At 38.5% G+C, this 19,864-nt stretch overlaps 1 protein-coding gene across 1 annotated transcript in view; it reads right to left on the reverse strand.

Annotated features, from left to right (window-relative positions):
- Positions 1-10,143: 10,143 nt before the first annotated feature.
- The window catches only part of LOC139387117 (GIPC PDZ domain containing family, member 2), a 44,850-nt gene continuing 35,129 nt past the window's right edge, over positions 10,144-19,864 (reverse strand). The window contains exons 3-6 of the mRNA XM_071133135.1: positions 16,266-16,446; positions 15,586-15,698; positions 11,424-11,505; positions 10,144-10,880 (exon numbers count right to left, since the gene is read on the reverse strand). Of these exons, the coding sequence (XP_070989236.1) occupies positions 10,717-10,880; positions 11,424-11,505; positions 15,586-15,698; positions 16,266-16,446 (540 nt within the window). The 3' untranslated portion in view covers positions 10,144-10,716. The remainder of the gene's footprint in view (positions 10,881-11,423; positions 11,506-15,585; positions 15,699-16,265; positions 16,447-19,864) is intronic.

Here is a 19,864-nt window from a genome sequence, read left to right on the forward strand (position 1 = left end):
GCGAGGTGACTATTTAACCAGTTAGATAAAGGTTAACGTTACTGAAGAAACCATAGCTAAACTAACTAGCTGGGTAACATAGCCAGCAAGCCAGACATGATAACAAGACAAATGTGATGCTCAAAGTAAACCCGAGAGAAACGTGTATTATTTCAGGGCTGTTATCTTTGTCTTACAGTCCACAGTTGAATCATTTACCCGTGTAAAGACAGCGTGGGTAGCCTGTTGGGTTGATCAGTCACCCGGTGCAGCACAGGTCCAGACAGGTCCACAGCGGAACTGGGACGCAGGAGGAAACTCGCGGTTGCTGAATGGCGACGATTGGCGGATTGGAAATGTGTTTTCTCACCGCCAAGGTGCCAATATTTCTTAGTGTGGAGATTTTCAGCCAAAAGGATAATTGCTGTTCAGGTTGAATACCTGAAGAACATTTCCTGTGGTTAGTGCCCGGTGTCTGACCCGCTGGGTGAATGGAGAAAACCATGAACGTCTTTCAGGCTTGTTGTTTATTGATAAATAGTAAATACCCACGCATGTGATGCTTGGTTATGTAAAATACGCTGTATTCGTTTTGTCCCCAAAACATTGCAGTGTAAGAATTATAAAGGATTATGCCATGTTTAAAGTGTATGCAGACGGACAGAGTATATTGAAGAACGGTGTGTAGAAGGATAACCGTGTTGTAATTGTAGTGTGGATCCTGAGTTCCTGGAGTGTGCCCTGTAAAGGCGACCGATATGGAGGTGGCAAAATATTGACTGCTCTATCGAATCTCCTATGCTTGAAACGAATTAACATAATTGAGTGAAGTTCTGGTAGTGGATACACCGCAGCCTGTAGTAAATGTTTGGTGCCAGTCAAAAGACACCCTGTGTGTTAAAAAGGTGGATTTTGTGGCGTTCATTGTCACAGTTATAAACTGTACGCACAAGTCTCAAAGAAGTCTAAGAAACGTAACATTATTTTGGCTGCGGCAGGAAAGTTTGTGGGTCTAAAGGAAGACCCACCCTCCCTGGTTCCCCTTGACTTGTGTAGGGATCAGTTGTTGTGTAGGGATCAGCTGTTGTGTAGGGATCAGTTGTAGGGATCAGCTGTTGTGTATGGATCAGTTGTAGGGATCAGCTGTTGTGTAGGGATCAGCTGTTGTGTATGGATCAGTTGTAGGAATCAGCTGTTGTGTAGGGATCAGCTGTTGTGTATGGATCAGTTGTAGGAATCAGCTGTTGTGTAGGGATCAGTTGTAGGAATCAGCTGTTGTGTATGGATCAGTTGTAGGAATCAGCTGTTGTGTATGGATCAGTTGTAGGAATCAGCTTTTGTGTAGGGATCAGCTGTTGTGTAGGGATCAGTTGTAGGAATCAGCTTTTGTGTAGGGATCAGCTGTTGTGTATGGATCAGTTGTAGGAATCAGCTTTTGTGTAGGGATCAGCTGTTGTGTAGGGATCAGTTGTAGGAATCAGCTGTTTTTGTTTTTTTTACAGAAAAGTTTAGTTTATTTATTTTATGGTAGTATCTTGTTCCATTTTTGGGAATCCTGTTTACTTCCTGCACAGTAGGTGGCGGGATTCAGATTAAATTGTGCGATCACCAATATAAGAAGAAGAACGAAACACCATGCACCGGTCAGTAAATGAAGAGGTGAAGAAGAAGAACGAAACACCATGCACCGGTCAGTAAAGGAAGAGGTGAAGAAGAACGAAACACCATGCACCGGTCAGTAAAGGAAGAGGTGAAGAAGAACGAAACACCATGCACCGGTCAGTAAAGGAAGAGGTGAAGAAGAACGAAACACCATGCACCGGTCAGTAAAGGAAGAGGTGAAGAAGAAGAACGAAACACCATCGATAAAAGACATTACTGTGCAGTCGGATTCATCGACCTGGCCATGGCTTTCGACTCTGTCAATCACCGTATTATCGGCAGACTCAATAGCCTTGGTTTCTCAAATGACTGCCTCGCCTGGTTCACCAACTACTTCTCAGATAGAGTTCAGTGTGTCAAATCGGAGGGCCTGTTGTCTGGACCTCTGACAGTCTCTATGGGTGTGCCACAGGGTTCAATTCTCGGGCCGACTCTCTTCTCTGTATACATCAATGATGCCACTCTTGCTGCTGGTGAGTCTCTGATCCACCTCTACACAGACGACACCATTCTGTATACTTCTGGCCCTTCTTTGGACACTGTGTTAACAACCCTCCAAATAAGCTTCAATGCCATACAACTCTCCTTCCATGGCCTCCAACTGCTCTTAAATGCTAGTAAAACTAAATGCATGCTCTTCAACCGATCGCTACCCGCCCACCCGACTAGCATCACTACTCTGGACGGTTCTGACTTAGAATATGTGGACAACTACAAATACCTAGGTGTCTGGTTAGACTGTAAACTCTCCTTCCAGACTCACATTAAGCATCTCAAATCCAAAATTAAATCTAGAATCGGCTTCCTATTTTGCAACAAAGCCTCCTTCACTCACGCTGCCAAACATACCATAGTAAAACTGACTATTCTACCGATTCTCGACTTCGACTATGTCATTTACAAAATAGCCTCCAACACTCTACTCAGCAAATTGGATGCAGTCTTTCACAGTGCCATCCATTTTGTCACCAAACCGAAACAGTCCCAGTGTGGTGACAGACACAGAAACAAACACCCACAAACCAACATTGAAACCCAGGCTACCTAAATATGGTTCTCAATCGGGGACAACGATAAACAGCTGCCTCTGATTGAGAACCATATCAGTCCAAACATAGAAATGGAAAATATAGAAAAACAAACATAGACTGCCCACCCCAACTCACGCCCTGACCATACTAAACAAAGACAAAACAAAGGAAATAAAGGTCAGAACGTGACAGGTAGTCTTCCAGCCCAGCCTCTGCTGGTGCCAATAAGAAAGGCCCACAGTTAAATTCAACTACAATTTAGTTAACTTTAGAATTTTTATAACTAAAAGAGAGATTAGTATTTTCATTGTCTTCTCTTTACAGCAATAACTATTCGCTTTCCAAACTATGTTTTCCTGCGATTGTATTTTGAAATATTTCAATATGCCTGGTTTGGCCTCTCTAATTTTCACAGAGAGTAGCAATTTGACAATAATCTGCCCAAATTACGCGCTGCCTTTCCTTTTGACTGACTGTAGGCAATAAGATTTAAAACAATCCACCATTTTTTTAAAGACTCGAATGAATATCTGTGGCCAAATCATGCTTTAGTAGCCTTTTCTAAATTATTGTATTTCTGTAGACAGGAGTATGCTAATTAGGCTATATCATTTTGGCAATTTACTTTAGGAAAAGCTTCCCCTAGCCCTATGGCCTCGCTGACTATGCTAGCATATTAAAGACGCACGACTACTGTGATTATTATTATTGGAGCATGCTGGTCATCTATGAACATTTGAACATCTTGACCATGTTCTGTTATAATCTCCACCCGGCACAGCCAGAAGAGGACTGGCCACCCCACATAGCCTGGTTCCTCTCTAGGTTTCTTCCTAGGTTTTGGCCTTTCTAGGGAGTTTTTCCTAGCCACTGTGCTTCTACATCTGCATTGCTTGTTGTTTGGGGTTTTAGGCTGAGTTTCTGTACAGCGCTTTGAGACATCAGCTGATGTACGAAGGGCTATATAAATACATTTGATTAGATTTGCATGTCACCTCCATTCGCTATTCCAGTGCAGAATATGGATGCCGTTTTTTTTACGGGCCATTCTAATAATAATAATAATTCCACTCCAACTGATAAACATGAAGCATAGTCTGATGGTTGAGAATATTATCATGTGCTTGTCAAACTGGATAAAGAGTGTGCAACCTGCGCAATCAGCAGAGCAGCGCTCGTGCCCTTCATGCAACTTTTTTTTTCATGTCATCATTAGTAGCATCATGCGGCCTTATAATGTATTAAACATCTAAACACATAGCCCAACTAAAGTTGCATAAAATAACTAAATTAAGCATATAGGAGAAGCATTTGATTTCTTAACTGCTCAACACAGAACAGCTGTATGTGATTTCCCTTGGAAATCGTTCAAGTTGTTGACTGGTTCAACGAAGCACGTCGGAAATGTCAGTTTCCTCGTTCCCGACGAGCACGTGAACGCTGAATTAGTCATGCGTAGAGCAGGACCACTGACTGGCTATTCAAAGACTATAACACGTCGTGGTCCAGCTCGATCTCCTGCGGGCCTCTGTAGCTCAGTTGGTATAGCAGGGTGCTTCTAGTGGTAGTGGGTTCGATTCCCGCGACCACTCATACGTAACATGTATGCACAGATGACTAAAAGTGACTGGATAATAGTGTCTGTTGAATGGAGCATACAGAATATATACACATGGATTCCTTTGAAGTGAATGAATAATAATACAACACTCAGCTGTGAACTAGTATTTTTTATTTGAATCTAACAGTGATTGATCCCTTTATGTATTGTCAGAAAACACTATGAAGCTGCAATGTTCAATAGAAAACAACTCAATACAAATACTACACTAAGAATTACTATTCCAATTCAGTGTGTTGATTTCATTTCAATCTACAGTAGTTTCTTTCAACAGTGTAAGACATTTTTAACAGTGACACCTCCATAGCCTTTCAAGATGGCTGCCGAATTTCAAAAGACAATTCCGAATTCCAAAAGACAATTCCGAATTCCAAAAGAGAATTCTGAATTCCAAAAGAGAAATCTGAATTCCAAAAGATAATTCTGAATTCCAAAAGAGAATTCTGAATTCCAAAAGAGAATTCTGATTTCCAAAAGAGAAATCCGAATTCCAAAAGAGAAATCTGAATTCCAAAAGAGAATTCTGAATTCCAAAAGAGAATTTCACTTGTTGGTGGAGCCAGGTCTTGAGATGGTATAAAACATTTTCCAGCTTAAAATATCAAGTGAACAATTTTCTAGTTGAACAAATAAAAAATAAAGTAGAAGTATTTATCTACTACAGTTCAATTACATACTAAGCAGCCTGTAGAAAAAAAATGATACGAAAAGTGAATGTTAGTTCACTCTCCATAGTTAGAATAAAAACCCAGCAAAGTCCTCTGTAGGCTCTAGAAGACATGGTGTTTCACAATGTTCCTCACAGATTCAGACATTTGTATCTGATAAGGAACTGCTGGTTTTAAATCAATCAGATACTAATTGTCCCTCACGTGTATCCCAAATGGAACCCCAATCCCTATATAGCGCACTATAACGAGGAATAAGGTGCTATATCAGTCACTATATCAGTCATTATACCAGTCATTGTATCAGTCATCATATCAGTCACTATATCAGTCTCTATATCAGTCATTATATCAGTCATTATATCAGTCTCTATATCAGTCTCTATATCAGTCACTATATCAGTCATTATATCAGTCATTATATCAGTCACTATATCAGTCACTATCAGTCTCTATATCAGTCTCGATCCGTCTCTATATCAGTCTCTATACCAGTCACTATATCAGTCTCGATCAATCTCTATATCAGTTACTATATCAGTCACTATATCAGTCTCTATATCAGTCTCTATATCAGTCACTATATCAGTCACTATCAGTCTCTATATCAGTCACTATATCAGTCACTATATCAGTCATTATATCAGTCATTATATCAGTCTCTATATCAGTCTCTATATCAGTCTCTATATCAGTCTCTATATCAGTCACTATATCAGTCATTATATCAGTCACTATATCAGTCACTATATCAGTCACTATATCAGTCTCTATATCAGTCTCTATATCAGTCTCTATATCAGTCATTATATCAGTCACTATATCAGTCATTATATCAGTCACTATATCAGTCTCTATATCAGTCTCTATATCGGTCTCTATATCAGTCACTATATCAGTCACTATATCAGTCACTATATCAGTCATTATATCAGTCACTATATCAGTCACTATATCAGTCACTATATCAGTCACTATATCAGTCACTATATCAGTCACTATATCAGTCTCTATATCAGTCACTATATCAGTCATTATATCAGTCACTATATCAGTCATTATATCAGTCATTATATCAGTCACTATATCAGTCACTATCAGTCTCTATATCAGTCTCTATATCAGTCACTATATCAGTCATTATATCAGTCTCTATATCAGTCACTATATCAGTCATTATATCAGTCTCTATATCAGTCACTATATCAGTCACTATATCAGTCACTATATCAGTCACTATATCAGTCATTATATCAGTCACTATATCAGTCATTATATCAGTCTCTATATCAATCTCTATATCAGTCACTATATCAGTCACTATATCAGTCATTATATCAGTCACTATATCAGTCATTATATCAGTCATTATATCAGTCACTATATCAGTCACTATATCAGTCTCTATATCAGTCACTATATCAGTCACTATACCAGTCATTATATCAGTCACTATATCAGTCATTATATCAGTCACTATATCAGTCATTATATCAGTCATTATATCAGTCACTATATCAGTCACTATATCAGTCTCTATATCAGTCACTATATCAGTCACTATATCAGTCATTATATCAGTCACTATATCAGACTCTATAGCAGTCACTATATCAGTCTCTATATCAGTCTCTATATCAGTCTCTATATCAGTCTCTATATCAGTCACTATATCAGTCTCTATATCAGTCTCTATATCAGTCACTATATCAGTCACTATATCAGTCTCTATATCAGTCACTATATCAGTCACTATATCAGTCACTATATCAGTCACTATATCAGTCTCTATATCATTCACTATATCAGTCTCTATATCAGTCTCTATATCAGTCTATATATCAGTCATTATATCAGTCTCTATATCAGTCATTATATCAGTCTCTATATCAGTCACTATATCAGTCACTATATCAGTCACTATATCAGTCACTATATCAGTCTCTATATCAGTCACTATATCAGTCATTATATCAGTCACTATATCAGTCACTATATCAGTCTCTATATCAGTCATTATATCAGTCATTATATCAGTCTCTATATCAGTCACTATATCAGTCTCTATATCAGACTCTATATCAGTCATTATATCAGTCTCTATATCAGTCTCTATATCAGTCTCTATATCAGTCTCTATATCAGACTCTATATCAGTCATTATATCAGTCTCTATATCAGTCTCTATATCAGTCACTATATCAGTCTCTATATCAGTCACAGGTATAGTCTTATGGTCCAAAGGCCAGGCTTGTTTTTAAGACATAATATCCTCAATGCTGTGTAGAATAACAGCATTATCGATGGAGTAGAGGGGGTGGGGGTCTTTAACAGCATTATCGATGGAGTAGAGGAGGGTGGGGGGTCTTTAACAGCATTATCGATGGAGTAGAGGGGGTGGGGGTCTTTAACAGCATTATCGATGGAGTAGAGGAGGGTGGGGGTCTTTAACAGCATTATCGATGGAGTAGAGGGGGGTGGGGGGTCTTTAACAGCATTATCGATGGAGTAGAGGACGGTGGGGGTGTCTTTAAAAGCATTATCGATGGAGTAGAGGGGTGGGGGGTCTTTAACAGCATTATCGATGGAGTAGAGGGGGGTGGGGGGTGGTTAACAGCATTATCGATGGAGTAGAGGAGGGTGGGGGGTCTTTAACAGCATTATCGATGGAGTAGAGGGGGGTGGGGGGGTCTTTAGCAGCATTATCGATGGAGTAGAGGGGGGTGGGGGGGTCTTTAACAGCATTATCGATGGAGTAGAGGGGGGTGGGGGGGTCTTTAACAGCATTATCAATGGAGTAGAGGGGGTGGGGGGGTCTTTAACAGCATTATCGATGGAGTAGAGGGGGGTGGGGGTGTCTTTAAAAGCATTATCGATGGAGTAGAGGAGGGTGGGGGGTATTTAACAGCATTATCGATGGAGTAGAGGGGGGTGGGGGGGTCTTTAACAGCATTATCGATGGAGTAGAGGGGGTGGGGGGTCTTTAACAGCATTATCGATGGAGTAGAGGGGGGTGGGGGGGTCTTTAACAGCATTATCGATGGAGTAGAGGGGGTGGGGGGTCTTTAACAGCATTATCGATGGAGTAGAGGGGGGTGGGGGGGTCTTTAACAGAAGTATCGATGGAGTAGAGGGGTGTGGGGGGGTCTTTAACAGAGGTATCGATATATAATACATCACTATAACTACATCGCTGCTGTTCAGACTCCACAGCAACATTTTAAGAACTATTCTAAAAAGCCCTGATATACAGTAGTCTACTGTATGTGATCACCATGTCGGTTCACCACAGTCAGTAAAGCCCTGATATACAGTATTCTACTGTATGTGATCACCATGTCGGTTCACCACAGTCAGTAAAGCCCTGATATACAGTAGTCTACTGTATGTGATCCTCAGTGTCGGTTCACCACAGTCAGTAAAGCCCTGATATACAGTAGTCTACTGTATGTGATCCTCAGTGTTGGTTCACCACAGTCAGTAAAGCCCTGATATACAGTAGTCTACTGTATGTGATCACCATGTCGGTTCACCACAGTCATTAAAGCCCTGATATACAGTATTCTACTGTATGTGATCCTCAGTGTCAGTTCACCACAGTCATTAAAGCCCTGATATACAGTAGTCTACTGTATGTGATCCTCAGTGTTGGTTCACCACAGTCATTAAAGCCCTGATATACAGTAGTCTACTGTATGTGATCCTCAGTGTCGGTTCACCACAGTCATTAAAGCCCTGATATACAGTATTCTACTGTATGTGATCCTCAGTGTTGGTTCACCACAGTCAGTAAAGCCCTGATATACAGTAGTCTACTGTATGTGATCCTCAGTGTCAGTTCACCACAGTCATTAAAGCCCTGATATACAGTAGTCTACTGTACGTGATCCTCAGTGTCAGTTCACCACAGTCATTAAAGCCCTGATATACAGTAGTCTACTGTATGTGATCCTCAGTGTCAGTTCACCACAGTCATTAAAGCCCTGATATACAGTAGTCTACTGTATGTGATCCTCAGTGTCGGTTCACCACAGTCATTAAAGCCCTGATATACAGTAGTCTACTGTATGTGATCCTCAGTGTCGGTTCACCACAGTCATTAAAGCCCTGATATACAGTAGTCTACTGTATGTGATCCTCAGTGTCGGTTCACCACAGTCATTAAAGCCCTGATATACAGTATTCTACTGTATGTGATCCTCAGTGTTGGTTCACCACAGTCAGTAAAGCCCTGATATACAGTAGTCTACTGTATGTGATCCTCAGTGTCAGTTCACCACAGTCATTAAAGCCCTGATATACAGTAGTCTACTGTACGTGATCCTCAGTGTCAGTTCACCACAGTCATTAAAGCCCTGATATACAGTAGTCTACTGTATGTGATCCTCAGTGTCAGTTCACCACAGTCATTAAAGCCCTGATATACAGTAGTCTACTGTATGTGATCCTCAGTGTCGGTTCACCACAGTCATTAAAGCCCTGATATACAGTAGTCTACTGTATGTGATCCTCAGTGTCGGTTCACCACAGTCATTAAAGCCCTGATATACAGTAGTCTACTGTATGTGATCCTCAGTGTCGGTTCACCACAGTCATTAAAGCCCTGATATACAGTAGTCTACTGTATGTGATCCTCAGTGTCGGTTCACCACAGTCATTAAAGCCCTGATATACAGTAGTCTACTGTATGTGATCCTCAGTGTCGGTTCACCACAGTCATTAAAGCCCTGATATACAGTAGTCTACTGTATGTGATCCTCAGTGTCGGTTCACCACAGTCAGTAAAGCCCTGATATACAGTAGTCTACTGTATGTGATCCTCAGTGTCGGTTCACCACAGTCAGTAAAGCCCTGATATACAGTAGTCTACTGTATGTGATCCTCAGTGTCAGTTCACCACAGTCATTAAAGCCCTGATATACAGTAGTCTACTGTATGTGTTCACCATGTCGGTTCACCACAGTCATTAAAGCCCTGATATACAGTAGTCTACTGTATGTGATCCTCAGTGTCGGTTCACCACAGTCAGTAAAGCCCTGATATACAGTAGTCTACTGTATGTGATCACCATGTCGGTTCACCAGTCATTAAAGCCCTGATATACAGTAGTCTACTGTATGTGATCCTCAGTGTCAGTTCACCACAGTCATTAAAGACAAGTGCTGTAGTGGTGATTCAGACATCAGAACCCTTTTGTAACCTGTGGAAAAAGGACATAGAATGTATATCCCAAATAGCACACTATTTCCTATATAGTGCACTACGTTTGGCCAGCGCCCTATGAGTAGTGCACTATAAAGGGAATATGAGGGGGCCATTTGGGACACAAGCAGAAAACTAGGTTGAGTGGGACATGACTGAAGTGATTCTGTCTTTTAGGGTGCAACACTGGTAACCCTACAAAACAGAGGCACCCGTAGCCTCTTTTTCTACTGGCTGGTATTTGTCCAGTTGGCTGGTTGAAGATGTGGAGCTGTGGTACTCTGGGGGATTGGTAGCCTGGTCGCAGATCTGTTTGTGAGGTCTTGCCAGCTGTAAACAGATCTGGGACCAGGCTAAAGCCCTAGTCGCAGATCTGTTTGTGAGGTCTTGCCAGCTGTAAACAGATCTGGGACCAGGCTAAAGCCCTAGTCGCAGATCTGTTTGTGAGGTCTTGCCAGCTGTAAACAGATCTGGGACCAGGCTAAAGCCCTAGTCGCAGATCTGTTTGTGAGGTCTTGCCAGCTGTAAACAGATCTGGGACCAGGCTAGGGAATCAGGGGGAAGTTAAAACGTGTCCCTGTTTGGCGTCTCCGATAGCGCCCCAGACGTCGAACACAAACTCATCAGGAAAAGCGAAGTCCCCGAGAGCCTCGTCCAGAGCCATGGCAAACTCATCAGGGTTCTTCTTGTCCCGACCCACCTCCACCATGGTCGCCGCTAGGGAGTGGGGGAGAGGAGAGAGGGGAGAGAGGAGAGGAGACAGGAGAGAGGAGAGAGGGGGGAGACAGGAGAGATGAGAGAGGGGGGAGATGGGAGAGAGGAGAGGAGACAGGAGAGAGGAGAGAGGAGAAAGGGGGGGAGAGAGGAGAGAGGGGAGAGAGGAGAGGAGACAGGAGAGAGAGGAGAGAGGAGAGGAGACAGGAGAGAGGAGAGAGGAGAAAGGGGGGGAGAGAGGAGAGAGGGGAGAGAGGAGAGAGGAGAGGAGACAGGAGAGAGGAGAAAGGGGGGAGAGAGAGGAGAGAGGGGGGGAGAGGAGACAGGAGAGAGGAGAAAGGGGGGGAGAGAAGAGAGAGGAGAGGAGAGAGGAGCGAGGAGAGAGGAGAAAGGGGGGGAGAGGGGAGAGGGGGGAGAGGGTTAGTTAGCTCGGGGAGCTTTCACAAATTTATACAACTCTCTCAGTGGTTGAAATGTTGCTGTTGAAACTGTGTGTGTGCGTGCGTGTGTGTGCGTGTGCGTGTGTGTGCGTGCGTGTGTACTTACCCAGTTCTGTATCTCTGATACCCATGTAAGTCTCCAGTAGGTCATCCACCTTCTTCACTGCTCTCTCCTCAAACTCTGTCGGCTGGAAAACACAAGATATTCCACACTCCTCTCTGAGTAATAGATAATATACTGTACAGTAATAGATAATACACTGTATAGTAATAGATAATATACTGTATAGTAATAGATACTACACTGTATAGTGATAGATACTGTACAGTAATAGATAATACACTGTATAGTAATAGATAATACACTGTATAGTAATAGATAATATACTGTACAGTAATAGATAATACACTGTACAGTAATAGATACTACACTGTATAGTGATAGATAATATACTGTATAGTAATAGATAATATACTGTATAGTAATAGATAATATACTGTACAGTAATAGATAATACACTGTACAGTAATAGATAATATACTGTATAGTAATAGATAATACACTGTACAGTAATAGATAATATGCTGTACAGTAATAGATACTACACTGTATAGTGATAGATACTGTACAGTAATAGATAATACACTGTATAGTAATAGATAATACACTGTATAGTAATAGATAATATACTGTACAGTAATAGATAATATACTGTACAGTAATAGATAATACACTGTACAGTAATAGATACTACACTGTATAGTGATAGATAATATACTGTATAGTAATAGATAATATACTGTATAGTAATAGATAATATACTGTACAGTAATAGATAATACACTGTACAGTAATAGATAATATACTGTATAGTAATAGATAATACACTGTACAGTAATAGATAATATACTGTACAGTAATAGATACTACACTGTATAGTGATAGATAATACACTGTATAGTAATAGATAATATACTGTATAGTAATAGATAATACACTGTACAGTAATAGATAACACTGTACAGTAATAGATAATATACTGTATAGTAATAGATAATACACTGTACAGTAATAGATAATATACTGTACAGTAATAGATACTACACTGTACAGTAATAGATAATACACTGTATAGTAATAGATAATACACTGTATAGTAATAGATAATATACTGTATAGTAATAGATAATATACTGTACAGTAATAGATAATACACTGTACAGTAATAGATAATATACTGTATAGTAATAGATAATATACTGTACAGTAATAGATAATACACTGTACAGTAATAGATAATACACTGTACAGTAATAGATAATACACTGTACAGTAATAGATAATATACTGTATAGTAATAGATAATACACTGTACAGTAATAGATAATATACTGTACAGTAATAGATACTACACTGTACAGTAATAGATAATACACTGTATAGTAATAGATAATACACTGTATAGTAATAGATAATATACTGTATAGTAATAGATAATATACTGTACAGTAATAGATAATACACTGTACAGTAATAGATAATATACTGTATAGTAATAGATAATATACTGTACAGTAATAGATACTACACTGTATAGTGATAGATACTGTACAGTAATAGATAATACACTGTACAGTAATAGATAATATACTGTACAGTAATAGATAATACACTGTACAGTAATAGATAATATACTGTACAGTAATAGATAATACACTGTACAGTAATAGATAATATACTGTATAGTAATAGATACTACACTGTATAGTGATAGATACTGTACAGTAATAGATAATACACTGTATAGTAATAGATAATACACTGTATAGTAATAGATAATATACTGTACAGTAATAGATAATATACTGTACAGTAATATATAATACACTGTATAGTAATAGATAATATACTGTACAGTAATAGATAATACACTGTACAGTAATAGATAATACACTGTACAGTAATAGATAATATACTGTATAGTAATAGATAATATACTGTATAGTAATAGATAATACACTGTACAGTAATAGATAATACACTGTACAGTAATAGATAATACACTGTACAGTAATAGATAATATACTGTATAGTAATAGATAATATACTGTATAGTAATAGATAATACACTGTACAGTAATAGATAATACACTGTACAGTAATAGATAATATACTGTATAGTAATAGATAATATACTGTATAGTAATAGATAATATACTGTACAGTAATAGATAATATACTGTACAGTAATAGATAATACACTGTATAGTAATAGATAATATACTGTATAGTAATAGATAATATACTGTATAGTAATAGATAATACACTGTACAGTAATAGATAATACACTGTACAGTAATAGATAATATACTGTATAGTAATAGATAATACACTGTACAGTAATAGATAATACACTGTACAGTAATAGATATTATACTGTATAGTGATAGATACTGTACAGTAATAGATAATATACTGTACAGTAATAGATACTACACTGTATAGTGATAGATACTGTACAGTAATAGATAATATACTGTATAGTAATAGATAATATACTGTATAGTAATAGATAATATACTGTATAGTAATAGATAATATACTGTACAGTAATAGATACTACACTGTATAGTGATAGATACTGTACAGTAATAGATAATACACTGTATAGTAATAGATAATATACTGTACAGTAATAGATAATATACTGTACAGTAATAGATAATACACTGTACAGTAATAGATACTACACTGTATAGTGATAGATAATATACTGTATAGTAATAGATAATATACTGTATAGTAATAGATAATATACTGTACAGTAATAGATAATACACTGTACAGTAATAGATAATATACTGTATAGTAATAGATAATACACTGTATAGTAATAGATAATACACTGTACAGTAATAGATAATACACTGTATAGTAATAAATAATATACTGTACAGTAATAGATAATACACTGTACAGTAATAGATAATATACTGTATAGTAATAGATAATATACTGTATAGTAATAGATAATACACTGTATAGTAATAGATAATATACTGTATAGTAATAGATAATATACTGTACAGTAATAGATATTATACTGTACAGTAATAGATAATACACTGTACAGTAATAGATAATACACTGTATAGTAATAGATAATATACTGTATAGTAATAGATAATATACTGTACAGTAATAGATAATATACTGTACAGTAATAGATAATACACTGTACAGTAATAGATAATATACTGTATAGTAATAGATAATATACTGTATAGTAATAGATAATACACTGTATAGTAATAGATAATATACTGTATAGTAATAGATAATATACTGTACAGTAATAGATAATATACTGTACAGTAATAGATAATACACTGTACAGTAATAGATAATATACTGTATAGTAATAGATAATATACTGTACAGTAATAGATACTACACTGTATAGTGATAGATACTGTACAGTAATAGATAATACACTGTACAGTAATAGATAATACACTGTACAGTAATAGATAATATACTGTATAGTAATAGATAATATACTGTATAGTAATAGATAATACACTGTACAGTAATAGATAATATACTGTATAGTGATAGATAATACACTGTACAGTAATAGATAATATACTGTATAGTGATAGATAATATACTGTATAGTAATAGATAATATACTGTATAGTAATAGATAATACACTGTACAGTAATAGATAATATACTGTATAGTGATAGATAATACACTGTACAGTAATAGATAATATACTGTACAGTAATAGATACTACACTGTATAGTGATAGATACTGTACAGTAATAGATAATATACTGTATAGTAATAGATAATACACTGTATAGTAATAGATAATATACTGTATAGTAATAGATAATATACTGTATAGTAATAGATAATATACTGTATAGTAATAGATAATATACTGTATAGTAATAGATAATATACTGTATAGTAATAGATAATATACTGTATAGTAATAGATAATACACTGTATAGTAATAGATAATATACTGTATAGTAATAGATAATATACTGTACAGTAATAGATAATACACTGTACAGTAATAGATAATATACTGTATAGTAATAGATAATATACTGTACAGTAATGATAATGATACAAATGATTACATCACTTGGTACAAACCACTGCTTAGCCCAACATCAGCGGGAACCCCCTATCACAAGGGGCATGGGTGGTATTGGGAGGGGTGTAAGGGGACATGAATACACCCACCACTTCCTCTACGGTAGCAGGGCCCCTGGAGCGAAGTCTCAGAGTCCCTCTCCCTGTCCCCATCTTATTGTCACTGGCCTCCTTGGATCCCTTCGACCGCGGCTCCAGCATCTCTGTTCAGCACAATAATACACTTCAAGTAAACGGTTTCAGAGATAATGCTTTAAATGTGGCTAATGTATCTCTGACATACAAATGTGTTTTTACAACTGGGCTGGTATATATGTGACAAAGCATCAAGAATCACTAGAACTAGAATCACATCAACCTCTCTCTCTAGGTGATAACTTCAGGTAATCTGGACTACAATGAGTTGTGTTAGTGCCTGCACACCCTACAGCCCCCTATAGAGTTGGAGACCTCTGCCCTTGTCCTATGCCCTCACAGAAGGCCTTCATCTCTACAAATGTTAAAGCCTACACTAGTCCCCAGCTGTCCACTCACCGAAGGCCTTCATCTCTACAAATGTTAAAGCCTACACTAGTCCCCAGCTGTCCACTCACCGAAGGCCTTCATCTCTACAAATGTTAAAGCCTACACTAGTCCCCAGCTGTTCACTCACCGAAGGCCTTCATCTCTACAAATGTTAAAGCCTACACTAGTCCCCAGCTGTCCACTCACCGAAGGCCTTCATCTCTACAAATGTTAAAGCCTACACTAGTCCCCAGCTGTCCACTCACCGAAGGCCTTCATGGGCTCCACCAGTTTGAGGGTGAACATCTGGTCTTTCGGCAGCTCCTTCAGCATGCGAGCCACCTCGTAGTGACGTGATCCCACAATGTTCTTCCCGTTGATGCATTCTATGTGGTCTCCTACAGAGATCACCTTCACCTTGTCCACCACACTGCCCTCCTTGATACGCTGTTGGGGGGAGAGAGAGACATCTATAAGACATTTCATCACACTGCCCTTAAATGTCAAGAGATGAAACAAGAGAAGAGTCCCCCTCAGCCAACTGGTTCTGTGCAGTTTTGGCAGCCAAATATGTGTCCTTCTGCCACAACCTGAGGGACAGCCAGTGAAAAGTGCAATGTAATGTTGATAATATATCCCATCTTGTTTTGTTTTGTCCTTCATACCAGGTCATGTGTCTTCTCAGTCATGTTGACACTGGTCTACTACCAGGTCATGTGTCTTCTCAGTCATGTTGACACTGGTCTACTACCAGGTCATGTGTCTTCTCAGTCATGTTGACACTGGTCTACTACCAGGTCATGTGTCTTCTCAGTCATGTTGACACTGGTCCCCTACCATGTCATGTGTCTTCTCAGTCAGGTTGACACTGGTCCACTACCAGGTCATGTGTCTTCTCAGTCATGTTGACACTGGTCTACTACCAGGTCATGTGTCTTCTCAGTCATGTTGACACTAGTCTACTACCAAGTCATGTGTCTTCTCAGTCAGGTTGACACTGGTCCACTACCAGGTCATGTGTCTTCTCAGTCATGTTGACACTGGTCTACTACCAGGTCATGTGTCTTCTCAGTCATGTTGACACTGGTCTACTACCATGTCATGTGTCTTCTCAGTCATGTTGACACTGGTCTACTACCAGGTCATGTGTCTTCTCAGTCATGTTGACACTGGTCTACTACCAGGTCATGTGTCTTCTCAGTCATGTTGACACTGGTCTACTACCAGGTCATGTGTCTTCTCAGTCATGTTGACACTGGTCTACTACCAGGTCATGTGTCTTCTCAGTCATGTTGACACTGGTCTACTACCAGGTCATGTGTCTTCTCAGTCATGTTGACACTGGTCTACTACCAGGTCATGTGTCTTCTCAGTCATGTTGACACTGGTCTACTACCAGGTCATGTGTCTTCTCAGTCATGTTGACACTGGTCTACTACCAGGTCATGTGTCTTCTCAGTCATGTTGACACTGGTCTACTACCAGGTCATGTGTCTTCTCAGTCATGTTGACACTGGTCTACTACCAGGTCATGTGTCTTCTCAGTCAGGTTGAGACTGGTCTACTACCAGGTCATGTGTCTTCTCAGTCATGTTGACACTGGTCTACTACCAGGTCATGTGTCTTCTCAGTCATGTTGACACTGGTCTACTACCACGTCATGTGTCGGCTCAGTCATGTTAATATAGTCTACTACTATTGCTTTAATGTATTGTTGTTCTCATTAATATTGTTGTAGTTGTTGTTAATGGTAATCTCATGTCCACTACTACTATTATTATTGCTGTGTGTCCCACCATTTATTGATATATAAATATATATTTTCTATTTTTCTATATGTATACTTTGACAATGTAAGTAATAAGGAACTTGCCATGTCAATAAAGTCAATTGAATTGAGATAGTGACAGAGGGAGACAGAGAGAGACAGACAGAGAGAGCGAGAGACAGAGAGAGAGGTAGAGACAGAGAGGGAGACAGAGAGAGAGAGCAGAATTAGGCCGATACCCACTAATTATCAAAATCCAGAAAAGAGACGTTAAATTCTATAACCACCTAAAAGGAAGCGATTCACGAACCTTCCATAACAAAGCCATCACCTACAGAGAGATGAACCTGGAGAAGAGTCCCCTAAGCAAGCTAGTCCTGGGGCTCTGTTCACAAACACAAACACACCCTACAGAGCCCCAGGACAACAACACAATTAGACCCAACCAAATCATGAGAAAACACAAAGATAATGACTTGACACATTGGAAAGAATGAACAAAAAAACTGAGCAAACTAGAATGCTATTTGGCCCTACACAGAGAGTACACAGTGGCAGAATACCTGACCACTGTGACTGACCCAAAATTAAGGAAAGCTTTGACTATGTACAGACTCAGTGAGCATAGCCTTGCTATTGAGAAAGGCCGCCGTAGGCAGACATGGCTCTCAAGAGAAGACAGGCTATGTGCTCACTGCCCACAAAATGAGGTGGAAACTGAGCTGCACTTCCTAACCTCCTGCCCAATGTATGACCCTATTTCCCTCAGATTACACAGATCCACAAAGAATTAGAAAACAAATCCAATTTTGAAAAACTCCCATATCTACTGGGTGAAATTCCACAGTGTGCCATCACAGCAGCAAGATTTGTGACCTGTTGCCATGAGAAAAGGGCAACCAGTGAAGAACACACACCATTGTAAATACAACCTATATTTATTGCTTATTTATTTTATCTTGTGTCCTTTAACCATTTGTACATTGTTAAAACACTGTATATATAATATGACATTTGTAATGTCTTTATTGTTTTGAAACTTCTGTATGTGTAATGTTTACTGTTAATTTTTATTGTTTATTTCACTTTATATATTCACTTTATATATTATCTACCTCACTTGCTTTGGCAATGTTAACACATGTTTCCCATGCCAATAAAGCCCTTGAATTTAATTGAATATAGACAGAGAGCGACTGAGAGAGAGATCAAAAGCCAAATGTTAACATTATCACTGTAGCTCCCTCCAGTAACCAAGAACACAACCGTTCCTTGATTTTATCTGGCGGCTTTATTCTGTCGTTTTAGTCAGAATTATCACCTTCTGTGAGAACTATAAAGTAAATGAAAATACAGTTCAGCACACTCTTACAACCTTCTTGTCTTACTAGTGACTTATTAGCTTGGTGTAACTCTGAAGTGCTTACATACATAAACAGTTTAGCCGGAGCTATAACAGTATCAGATTAAACACATGAATAAAGGAAAAATACCTCATTGGCTGCTTATTACAGAAGGGAGGAAATAAAAAACTTCACATTTATTATTCCTGGCATGAATTCAGGCTTCCTCCTTAATTATTATAACGTCACCATCCTAACATACACGCTTCACCCTTAATTATTATAACGTTATCATCCTAACATACACGCTTCACCCTTAATTATTATAACGTCACCATCCTAACATACACGCTTCCTCCTTAATTATTATAACGTTACCATCCTAACATACACGCTTCACCCTTAATTATTATAACGTCACCATCCTAACATACACGCTTCAACCTTTAAGAACGAACCCCGAAGACATGAAAACTTAGCTAAGTGTGTTACTACGACAATAGTCCCCGTTACAACAGTTCTGAGCCACTTAGTTCCGCTTGTCTTATCGTTCCCCCGCATAGCGAACACGGAAACAATTCAAACAAACAAAAACAACGACATCGACTTACAGGTTCATTATCAGTTACAATCACAACTTTTTGACTTCTTTGATTTCAGACAAAAACTACTTCTGAAATATGTTTTAACGTTCTAACTACAATCAGTTACAACAAATAAATGATGCTATGATTTATCCTTTACAGGTAAATCC

The sequence above is a fragment of the Oncorhynchus clarkii genome, chromosome 28 (assembly GCF_045791955.1).
Source record: "Oncorhynchus clarkii lewisi isolate Uvic-CL-2024 chromosome 28, UVic_Ocla_1.0, whole genome shotgun sequence".
In the NCBI taxonomy this organism is placed as follows: domain Eukaryota; kingdom Metazoa; phylum Chordata; class Actinopteri; order Salmoniformes; family Salmonidae; genus Oncorhynchus; species Oncorhynchus clarkii.